Source organism: Mauremys mutica, unplaced genomic scaffold (genome assembly GCF_020497125.1).
Source record: "Mauremys mutica isolate MM-2020 ecotype Southern unplaced genomic scaffold, ASM2049712v1 000000F_np12_subseq_67271636:67468913_obj, whole genome shotgun sequence".
NCBI classification, from domain to species: Eukaryota; Metazoa; Chordata; order Testudines; family Geoemydidae; genus Mauremys; species Mauremys mutica.
In genome coordinates, this window is record NW_025422792.1 from 26820 (window position 1) to 38939 (window position 12120).

Consider the following 12120-nt stretch of genomic DNA (forward strand, 5'->3'; position numbering starts at 1 on the left):
GCTCAGTCCATAGAGAAGACTGGAGATATGAAACAATCCAACTTCAACATCCATGAGGCACTGTGGAAGCCTATCCAAATTGAAATATTTCTGTATGGGGTTATTTAGTTTTTCAATGAAAAATTTAAATTTCTCACAGAAAGCAAATTTAACAAAATTTTTTGTGTCGTCAAAACCCCAATTTTTTGTTTAAAAAATGTTTCAGGAGAAACGTAGGGATACTATTAAAGAAAAATTGTTTCATTTGAATCTATTATCTGAATCACTGTGTTCAGGTAGAAAAAGGTGATTTTTACATTACAGGAGTCTGATGTTGGCTTCATCCATTTGGAAACTACAAAAGTAAGGGTGACGTTGTGGATGAGGGTATTGTCGGTACTGGCTGGGCCAGGAAAATGTTACTGTACCATTGACCGGGCTGATATTTTAAAAATAAAAATAAGCAAAGTGGAACATTCAGCCATGTTTCCATGAGGAGGGATCATGTATGTTATCTGTCTATGCCACTAAACTCAATTTACCTCTCTTCTCTAGCATCACAGCATCTTTCTGTTCTCCTTTCACTGGAATTAGTCAGCAAGAATCCTAATTTGGGGTGAATTTCACCCTTGTACAGAAGACTAGTGCAAGGCTTATGCACCACTTAAATCCCAGGGCTTTATTGGAGTATAGTGGCATGGAGGCCTTGGACTGGCCTTCTGCATGGGGCTGAATTTTACTATTAGGGCTAAGTTCTGCAAAGTGCTGGGTGCTTCCTGCAAGATGCTGAGCACTTTCAGCAAAGGGTGGATGTAGCCTCCCGATTCAACAGGTGCACTATACTAAACTGCTGAAGGGGTAGCAACGGCTAGCAGTAGCCCTCTCCGCCCTAGCACCGCTACCCTAATCCTGGCCTGGGAAGGAGGAGAGGCCCAGGGAGGGGTGGGGGATGAAGAACAAGCCTGCCCCTCACTCATATCACAGTGGCAGCTCCGGTCCCGTGGGTCTGGGTCCAGCTCCATACTCTGGGTGTTGTGACCTGGAGCTGGTACTACAGAGCGCAGAAGAATGAGTGTGGCTGACAGCTTTTAAAACAAACTATTAAAGGTGACCCCTCCCCCAAGTTGTGACATTTTTTGCCTCTATGATATTTAAAGAATACTTGGAAGTGTATAATAAATAAAAATCTGCTCGGTTTTTTTTACATTAGAGCTTGGGTCTTGTCTTCCCTGGAAGATGATATGGTAACTGGAGTACTAGTGAAATTGTGATATCACAACAGTCAAGAAACTCAATGCTTTGTAATTAGGAGGTGAAAGGAGTTTTAGTTGGACTGTTTAAAACTTCACAGTTTTTTTTGTTTGTTCTTGTTAACACAGATGTAATGTCAGTGACTAATGAACGAGTTGGAGAAAAGATGTCGTTGTTAAAGAGTCACACTCCTGCCACTTTAGTTAAAATGTGAAGTTCACAATAGATATCCAATGAGACCCCCCTCCCAGATCCCTTCACAAAACAAGAGGAAGATCAGATTCCTGACATTTCTAAGGTTTAAATCTAAGCAAAAAAATCCCAAAAATTTAAAAGAAAGTTTTCAAGTTTTATCCACCATAAAGAAGTGAAAAAAGCCACAAGCCCAATTAAAAAAAAAATCCTTTGACGGTCACCTTTAACCCTTAAAGAAGTAGTAATGCCATCTAGTTTTGCTATGTACTGTTAAATAGGTGAGACACAATTCTCACTCCTCCCTCCCCCTGACCCTTCTGGCCCAGGACACCTAGACTTCAATGTATATAACCCATATATTTTGAGGCAAAGACTTGGGGATCTGCTGTGTTATATGCCAGAAGTGGATGCACTTCAGAATTTGTGAAGTGATCCTTGTGCACCTCCAACCTACCACACATGGACGTTGTGAAACTTAGGGCCATACTATTCTGGAGGACTGCATGGCCACACAGTGGAGCAAGGGAGCGTAAGACCCACAACTTACCTCTCTACCCCTAACTAGGCCCCTGCATGGCCTCCCTGGATTTTGGGTCCAAGCATATAGGAGTAAGCAGTTGCTGCATGCCTGCTGCTAATCTCCTCCTCCCACCCCATGTAGGTAGGTGGGGAGTAAGTAGGAATGGGCAGAGTTTTGGCTCCACTTCCAGCCCTAGATGGCCTGGGTGGAGGGGGCAATGTGCTATGGATAAGAGCCAGTAGCAGATTGCCAGTCTACTGGAGAAAAGGAAGAAGGGGAAGGAATTGTGCCTCTCTGTCTACAAATACATGAAAGGGAGGCGAATTATTTAGGGCAGTACATTGGGCTGTACCTAAGAGCAATAACACACACTTTAAGAAAGGTAAATGTAGGCTAAGTATTTGGGGTGGGGTGGGGGGAGGAAGAGAACACTTAGCTGTTAAATTACAGAACTGTCGCATCGCTTGTGCCGTTTAAAACTATACTGTAGAAAGCACTAAAAAAATGCTGTACAGAACAATGCTGCCTTGGCAAGGAGATGGAGCAGATAACCAAACACGTTTTTTCCATCTCTAAATGCTGGGCTTCTATAAATGATGTAGGCAGGACATCCTTTGGGTACTAGATCAAGACTGTCACTGATGTTTCATGGCAAGTCAGAAGCTTAGCACACACAATTCAACTCATTCCATAGCCCCTCTTGAGCTGGATGTTCAAACAGGCGTGAAAGTAACTTACAGGACTTATCGGTACTGCCGGAGTCCTGAGGGGGGCGTGGTCTCATCCGGAAAAGGCGGGGCCTCAACTGGAAGAGGTGGGGTCTCTCAAGATTTAAAGGCCCTGGGGTACCGGCTGTTGCTGGGAGCCCCAGGGCCTTTAAATCAACCCAGGGCTCCCAGGCAAATTAAAGGGCCCGGGCTTCCAGCCACCGCAGAGCTCTGGGCCCTTTAAATCCCCACTGCAGCTCCAGCGGCGGAAAGCTCCAAGCCCTTTAAATCCTGGCCCCAGCCTGGCTGCCGAAGCTGCGGTGGGATTTAAAGGGCTCTGGGCTCTCCGCAGTGGCAGGGAGCTCCAAGCCCTTTAAATTCCGGCCCCAGCCCAGCCGCCGAAGCTGCGGGTGGGATTTAAAGGTCTCGGAGCTCCCTGGCGCTGCGGGGAGCCCAGAGCCCTTTTAATCCTGGCCGCGGAAGCTGGTGCGGTCTGGCACAGCGTACTGGCTCTTGCCAGCACGCCGTACTGGACCCTACTGGCTTATTTTCACCTGTGTTCAAAGGTTCTATTCTGCTGTTTGTCAACCTGACCAGCGAGCTGTACAATGACCTTTCCCCTAGGCTAGTCAGTAGAGGGATTATATTCAGCAAGACAACAGTCCAGTGAGAGATTCTGTAAACTTTAGGTCCCCCTAAATTAAATAAACAGAGATAAAACTAGGAATGAAGCCACTCCCTTGGATTTTCCAAATACCAAATTATTTCTTTGTGATGAGTCTGAGTTGAGAGAGACTTGTCAAGTTTGGGGTGGAGGGGGAAAGGAGAGACTCCCCATAGGAAGATGTGAGTGGGATGATCATGAGGGCTGGGTAGGGATGACAGGAGGGAGGTATACTCCTGTGGGAGGAGAACCAGACAGGTTGATATTTGGAGCCATCAGGGTGGAAAGAGGTGGTTGGTTTTTAAAGCTGTGTCAGGCTGGCAGAGAAGACCGCAGTGGGTGTGAGTCTTTCTAAAGCAGGGTTAGATATTGGACAGGAGCTACAGCAGAGGCAGTGTGAGTATGGGGGTTATCTCTGGATCACACCACATAGCAAGAAGCGGGTGGAGTTGGTGAAAGGGAATGGGGAAAAGATGGGCCACCACATGCCAAAAGTGATTTTAAGCATTTGTATCTATTCTTCCTTTTGCAACAAACAAACACTAATCCCATCAATATTCCAGCATTCAAGAACAAATCAAACCTGGATTAGATCTCTGTCCATGTCTTTAGTGAAAACAGAGAGAATGTGATGTACAAACACAGCTAGTCATGGAGAAGGGTAAGGATTTCAGACCATGGCAATCAGAAAATATAATGGAAGGAAGAGGATGGAGGTGAAGGAAAGAAATGTGGGCTAAATCAAAATGCCACCAAATATTAGAAACTGTGCATATCTTTCAGTGGATCAACATATCCCCTAGAGTGTTGAGGTATTGCTAACAGGCTAGCAAAGAGTCACTCCTGTCACTCATCGTTACAGTACAGTAACTCCTCACTTAAAGTCGTCCCGCTTTACGTTCTTTCGTTGTTACGTTGCTGCTCAATTAGGGAGCATACTCATTTAAAGTTGTGCAATGCTCCACTCTTATGTTGTTTGGCTGCCTGCTTTCTCCACAGCTGGCAGCCTCCCTACGGCCCCCTCCCCCCAGCGCCTCCCGCCTGCCGGCAGACTCTGCAGATCAGCGCCTTCCCTCTCCTCCCCCCGCCTCCTGCCTGCGGCAATCAGCTGACTTGAGGCGTTTTGGAGGCAGAAGGGAGGGTGGAGGAGCGAGGACTCGGCACACAGGCTCCCCCACCTTCCTGCCGGCAGCCATCAGTTGGTTTGTGGCATTCGGGAGGCAGGGGAGGCGCGCCGAGTCCTTGCTCCTCCCCCCCTCCCTCCTGCCTCCAAAACGCCGCAAGCCAGCTGACTGCCGCCAGCAGGAGGCAGGGGAGGGAGTGGAGGTGCGCCGAGTCCTTGCTTCTCCCACCTCCCTCCTGCCTGGGGCAATCAGCTGGCTTGCTGCGTTCGGGAGGCAGGGGACGGAGGGGGAGCGAGGGGAGGGAGCCTGTGTGCCGAGTCCTCGCTCCTTCCCCCTCCCTCCTGCTTCCAAAACGCCACAAGCCAGCTGATTGCCCCGGCAGAAGGGAGGGGGGAGGAGCGAGGACTTGGCGCGCCTCTCCCCTCCCTCTCCTGCGTGGCAATCAGCTGGCTTGGCATTTAGAAGGGAGGGGAGGGAGAGGGGAGGAGCCAGGACGCAGCGAGCGAAGTAAAGGGGGAGGAGTTGGGGGGGAGAAGAGATGGGTCAAGGGTGAGGGCTTGGGGGAAGGCATGGAGTGGGCAGGCTGAAGGTTGAACCCCCTGCCTCTGGTGCTTGCAGAGTAGGGGAAGCTGCCCTGGAACCTAACCCCCCCTATTTACATTAATTCTTATGGGGAAATTGGATTCACTTAACATCGTCTCACTTAAAGTTGCATTTTTCAGGAACATAACTACAACATTAAGTGAGGAGTTACTGTACCACACTTGTGCTTTCTGTGCAGTAAATCTGCAACTGATTACATTTCTCAATGTTAAAGAAACTCTGCCTGATCATTATTTACTGAGATTAGTTTTGGATCTGAGGCTTATCCTTAGACCACCAGTAAGATATATGCACAAGTCAACACCAGGGCTAATTTAATACAATCTGATCTCATTTTCATTCTGCTTTGTCTAACACAGTGAATCGATGTTTGTTTATGAGCAGGCATTCACCTCCCACTGACCTGTGCAAGCTCAGTGATGTTGAATGAGGCGAGGCCAGAGGTTTGAAAAAAGATTTCAGAAATTCAGACATCAACAAGTGCTGATGACAATATTCCATTCCTCTCGGGTGAAGTTACCCCTCGCAGTTCTCCCCTTCCTCCCTGTCCCACCTCTCAGCTTCCTTATTTCAACATGGACAACTTCCTCCAGTTTCCAATCTTCAGATACCAGGGTGAAAATAAATATATAGGAAAAAACAACTTGCAGTTAAAAGGGTCAGTCTGGAACTTTTTCCCTTGGGACTGTACCCGATCTCCCATTGTGGTTTAGCTCTGAAAGTCATTAAAATGCATTCAGAATCTGCTGTTGCCAGACCAAACAACACAGAGAGTTGGTAGAATTTCCATATGACACCAAAACGGTTGGCAAAGATTTATTGCTATCTGGGGCAATGTGGTGAATGGGACTGGAAAAAGAGGAGCTGGTTTCAGGAGGGGCATATATTTTTGTGAGACTACTGGTTCAGGAATGCAAGCCTAGGGGTTGCTCTGTATTTAACTTATGGATAAATAGCAAAGCCTCAACATGTTATGCTGGCTTCCCAGTTATTTATAAAGCTCTGTTTCTTACCACTTTGGTTTTTGGCTAGTGAAACATGGCCATTTATTTTGAAATAATCCCTTCCATTTCTACATGCAGGACCATCTGGATAGGGGGCACTTCAGATTCTCAATATGTGAATGAGATGATAGTGTAAAGTTGGTTTTAAATGTTTTAGGCACTAAGGAATCAGTGGGGAAGGGAGAGACTTTACAGAAGGAATGAGCGTCCACGTTAGCACCGGCTTGCTGACACAGAAAAGTTTTTTGGGGCAAGCCATCACATACTGGGGCAGGCTGGACATGGACAGATGTCAGGAATACAAAGGTACCTTTCCATCTGGTATGGAATGGAAATGAACTGGGGGAGAAAAGGGTTGAGATCACAAAAATAAAGTCCAGTAAATACCAACATGTCTATACATCAATCACAGGGTGTGGCTGCAACTCAAGTGCACATACCTGAACTAGCTTTAATCTAGCTACCTTGGGACCTGGAGAGCCTGCAGCAGGGTGCATTTCAGTGCTGGCTACCACTGTGAATAATTATCCAGGGTGCAGTGTGGGCTTGTTCAGCCCATGTTGAAGTGCACACTGCACAGATTCACTGCTCAGAACCCGAGGTAGCTAGATTATAGCTAGCTTGGGTATGTCTACTTGAGCTGAGTCACACCCCATGATTGCAGTATAAACATACCCTATACGGTTAAATAGAAATAGGCACACAGCCAAAAATTTCATTCATATATATATATATACACACATACATATACACACACACACACACATATATATATATATATATATGTTTGTGTGTGTGTATATATATATATATATATATATGAATGAAATTTTTGGGGTGTGACTCAGCTCAAGTAGACATAAAATATGTCTCTCTATATGTCAAACAATTCCTATCTTCCTGTGATTGTACATTTATTTAGAACTAGAATACGGCTTGTACTACTTGATCACACAGCATAAGGGGAAGTAAGAGCCTTCCCTATGCCCCTGAAAGGGCTAGCTGGTCCTTGGGTACAGGTCCCAAGGAGAAAGCAGGTGCTACATGCCCACTATTCCCCACCAATGCAGGTGGGCAGAGAGTGGGCACAGCCTTGATTCTACCCTCCAAATGCACAAGCGAGTGGAGGTGACATGGCGTAGAGCAGGAAGGGAGGGAGAGTGATTTTCTGCAGGTTGTAAATTAAAAAATGATGAATGTCTGGAAGCCAAAAATCTAAGGTGTTCCCATCTCAGGTACTCTCTGGGTTGCTTAGCTGTTTGGAATGCATGAGTGGCTTAGTTAAATTCATTATTAGTTGTTCAGGGGGGACTATAAACCACTATTAAATTTAGATTGATTAAAACACCAGTCTAAGTTGACAACTGACTCCTCTGCATATAACACTCAGGCCTGGTCTACACTAAGAAGGGGGTTCGAATTAGGGTACGCAAATTCAGCTACGTGAATAGCGTAGCTGAATTCGAAGTACCCTAATTCGAACAACTCACCCGTCCAGACGCGGCGGGGTCGAACTCCGTGGCTCCCCTGTCGACTCCGCCAACTCCTTCTGCCGAGGTGGAGTACCGGAGTCGACCGCGGTGCTTCCGGAGTTCGAACTATCGCGTCTAGATCAGACGCGATAGTTCGAACTCCAAAAAGTCGAACTCTCCGCGTCGAACCGGCAGGTAAGTGTAGACGTACCCTCAGAAAGACTTTCTCAGTTACATTTTAAATCTCATGCCTTGTGCTCTCGCTTCTATTTTTCTTGCTGTTAAATTTTTAAAGGGGCAATTTACTGATGTTTTTAGAGTGGCTTCATTAATATAACCCATTTATGCTGAGATGCAATCCCCTCTCAAAGAGCTTATTTTGGCCTTTAACTATTTATCTGAATTCAACAATTTCCATTGTTTCTCCAAGGATTTATCTGTCAAATTAGCCACTCTGTTCGCATTTGCTTGCGCATGTTTCAGTTCAGAACTAAGCCTACAAAGAACAGATAAATTATTAGATGAACATGAATCCTCATGTTTATGGATTGCTCTTGTGGAATCAGAGAAAAACAAAATTATTTTCAACCCATCCAATACTTTCTGGTAGACTCTTCCGTGTCTTCCACATGTATCCTTAGGCCTGGATTCAAAGCCTATTGAAGTCCATGGAAACATTCCCACTGATCTTGATGGGCTTTAGATCAGGCCCCTACAAAATGTCTGTCTATCTGTCCATATATCCAGTTTGGATGTGCCTGTGTCCCTGGTATCCAAGCTCCAAGCACAACGTTTAAAATTGCATTACAGTGTTTTTTGCAAATGGCACCTATTCTCTACCAGCTCCTATTTTCAGCCATTTTTAGCTTAACTTCCCGCCCCGGCCTTCCTTTTGTTCTCCCTTCCCTGACCACAGGAAACAAACATCACCAGGCTGCTTTTCTGTCATTGTTATTGAGGGAGGCCTTGTACAAATGATGGGTTTTGCAATTTGTCCTATAGACAGTCAGGCTTGAGCTTATCCTGATCTTTGGTGTTAAGGAATTCCATAGCCAATGACCTTCCATGGTAATTTCTTGCCCATACCTCCAAAAGCTTTTTCTTGGGCTCTGGCAACTTCAGTATCCCCACTGAGCATAACTATCATGGTGGTTCTGCCTTACTGAGGCCTTGTCTTCATTACCACATTAAATCGGCGCCGGTAGCACGTCTGATGAAGATACATTATGCTGATGGGAGAGCGCTCTCTCATTGATGCCACCTAATTACACCACCTCAACAAGAGGCAGAAGCTATGTCGAGTTAAGTTACATTACTCAGGGTAGTGTTTTTTTCATGCCCCTGAGCAACATAACTTACATCGACTTAAGCGGTAGTGTAGACAAGTCCTGAGAGTAAGAAGTGACTCATTTGCCACTGATGATACTCTTGCTGACATGTTGGTAATTAGAGTTGGTTGAAAATTTTTCAGTGAAACTGTTTTCTGTCCAAAAAATGCTGTTTTGTCAAAACCTAAAACGTTTTGTGGAAACTAATCAGTTTTGACAAAAGTTTGAGGGTGGGAGGAAGAGAGAGAGAGCAAGTTCACTCAGAGTAGCCAATAGTGTGGTGGTTAGGGCACACATCTAGGATATAGAAGACTGGGGTTCAAGTCAATGTCCTAATCACTGGGCTATATAGTCAGTCTTGTGCTTTCTCTCCTGTTGAAACTGTTGCACCTTGTATAAGTCATTCAATATCAATTGCTCCAGAGTGATACTGACTATATAGGCCAGTGGGTAGGGCACTGACCCAGTTGTGATTCAGACAGAGCAAGGATTTGAACCTGAGTCTCCCACATCCCAGCCTTTTGGCTCTTCAGGGCTGGCCTCTTGCCCATGTTTTCACAATAAAATTTTGAAACCTCAACATTGTCCATAAAAGGCAACTGTGGTTTTCTACCCAGCCCTATCGGCAACTCATTTTTAATTAACTGTATTAAACTTGTTAATGCTACACAAAGGAGCTAAGTTGTTTTCAAGTTCATATTGACACCAGTGTCTTCACCACCTTCAAAACAGACAGATGGTCTTTGTCTGAAACTTTTATCTTTTCAAATCTTTAACTTCACCTAATTTCACTGTCTGAGCTTGTCTGGGTCACTTGAGGTGAGGTGAAAGCACTCCTTGGTAAATTCATGTTTGATTAAGAGAAGACAAAAATAACTATCCATAAATTGCAACTAGTTTCTCTTTCTCCCCACCTTCCTTCACCTCTCCCTCTACAGTTTCAAAGCAGACATGAAAAAAATAAAAATCAAATCACAAAAGCTCACCCCTACATTTCATCTGAATAAAATCCAGCTGGTGAATTGACTGTAGTAAAGGTTCACTATCCAGAGTCAGGTCAAATTCAGCTGATACTTTTGGTTCCAAGGCTCCTTTGACCCACTGTTCCTGAGACACCTGAACACGTTTGATTAAAGCATCTGAAATCTTAAAAAGAACATTAGGCTTTTAGTGAAACTGCAAATGCAAAAATAGACCAGAATAAGTTAGAAGTGACAGATCTGAATGACTATGCTACATCATACAAAGTGACTGTGAGCCTCATGGCCTAATTGAAGCAGGGCACGTGGTAATTTTGCTGTGAGTTCCATGTGTGTTGCATCTTCCCATGTTGTCTTTTCAAAGCAAATCCCCTGCGAGAGTTGGAAAAGCTAGTTTTCTTTGAAAAGAAGCTTTGTGGAACAGGGCTGGGGATGTATCTTAACTGCTTGAGAGCCACACAGAAAGCGGTGTTTCCTCTCTGATCTGCATGGCAGCTGTCTTGATGTCTCGTTTCATCTCCGTGAATAGAAGGGAAATTTCTGACACTAGAAAGCTTTTTAATTTAGCAAAGTCTAGCAGACAGAAATTGAAGCTAGAACAATTCAAACTGGAAATAAGGTGCCCATTTTTAACAGTGAGGAGAATTAACCATTGGAACAGCTCTCCAAAGGGTGAGGTTGATTCTCCATTAAATTAAGATTGGATGCCACTCTTAAAGCTCTGCTCTAGTTCAACCACAAGCTATTAGGGCTTGATGAATACTGTCAAGGTAAGTATTGACCCCCTTCTGTTGGGTTTGTAATGGTAACCATGAAAAGACCTTATAATTTCCAGAAACAACTTAATAAATCCACATTGAATGGCAAACTAGAGAAAGTCAGAAGAAAGCATGTCAGTATGGAGATTTCATTATAATAGCTGAGCCTAAATGATCAGATAGTAACTCTTTACACTTGGCAAAGGGAGGAAGGATAGCTCAGTGGTTTGAGCATTGGCCTGCTAAACCCAGGGTTATGAGTTCAATCCTTGAGGGGGCCACTTAGGGATCTGGGGCAAAAATTGGTCCTGCTAGTGAAGGCAGGGGCTGGACTCGATGACCTTTTGAGGTCCCTTCCAGTTGTAGGAGATTGGTATATCTCCAATTATTACCTTTATTACCTTAGGAAGAAGACACCTGCTGGTCACCGTGTTTTCTTTTGTAATTGACCCAGGATCATCCCCAAAATCCTTATTCAGCTATTATTTAGTTCTTGCGGAGGCAAAACTCCAATAGGCCAAATCCTGAGACAAGGAAACTGCAGATGTTCAGAACCTCTCAGAGTTTGGCACATAGCTTCAGTGAAGACTGAGTAATATTTAGCTCTATTAAAATACCATGGTAAATGGTAGTTTGGATCAAAGAAACTATTTAGACTTTTCCATGTGTTAATTTGGGGTTAGACTGTGCTATGGACTAATTGCCCATGTGGGGGTACCTGTAACCCCCATCCTTTATATCCCTACATGGGTTATCTGGGAGCAGAAGAGAGAATAAAACTAAGGTTTCTGATACGTGCTTTGGTTTTCCTGTCTCCAGACATTACATCATGTTTCTTTCCCAGAGTCAGGAATAGAACCAAGCATCCTCATCTCCAATATTAACTGCTATCTAGCGAAGAGTTATATAACCCACTGTCAAGGCCACCTTTACAGGCTGGTCCACAGAGAGAACAGTAATTACATCTGTAGTTCAAGCGGTAAAGGTCTGTGCCGAGGATCTAGAACACCAGGGTTCTATCCTGATGATGCCTCAGATTAGGGGACTTTATGGCTGCATGTGACAAGGATTTGATTTCCCAGTTTTCATTTTAAACGGTGGTTTAATTAATTCACACAGTGAGAAAATAATCCTTTAAACCAACTGTTCTTAAACTTTAGCAACCCAAGGACCCCCATTTTGATTTAACAGTTTTCACAAACACCCCCCTCCCGGCCCCCCGAGTCCTCTGCTCAACCCCAGGCCCTGCCCCCACTCCACCCCTTCCCGCAAGGCCCCACTCTCTTCCCAGCCCCGCTCCACCCCTGCCCCTCCTCTTCTCCACCTCTTTCCACCCCCTCCCCTGAGCATTCCCTGTCTCCGCTCCTCCTCCTCCCTTCCAGCACCTCCTGCATGCCGCTGGCTGTTCCCCTGCGTGCAGGAGGCACAGGGAGGGGGGGAGGAGTTGAACAGCGGGGCTGGTGGACCCCCTGGAGTACCTTTGCAGACCATTTGAGAAATGCTGCTTTAAATGAAGTCTCATAATCTAGAAAACA

General features: G+C 45.2%; 1 protein-coding gene across 3 annotated transcripts in view; it reads right to left on the minus strand.

The window, feature by feature from the left end:
* Window positions 1-12120, minus strand: part of LOC123356889 (tripartite motif-containing protein 67-like) — a 54008-nt gene that overhangs the window by 25780 nt on the left and 16108 nt on the right. For 2 of the 3 annotated variants that reach the window (XM_045000142.1, XM_045000143.1), the window contains exon 5: window positions 9834-9993. In XM_045000142.1, the coding sequence (XP_044856077.1) occupies window positions 9834-9993 (160 nt within the window). The remainder of the gene's footprint in view (window positions 1-9833; window positions 9994-12120) is intronic. The other variant, XM_045000144.1, reaches the window with a different exon arrangement.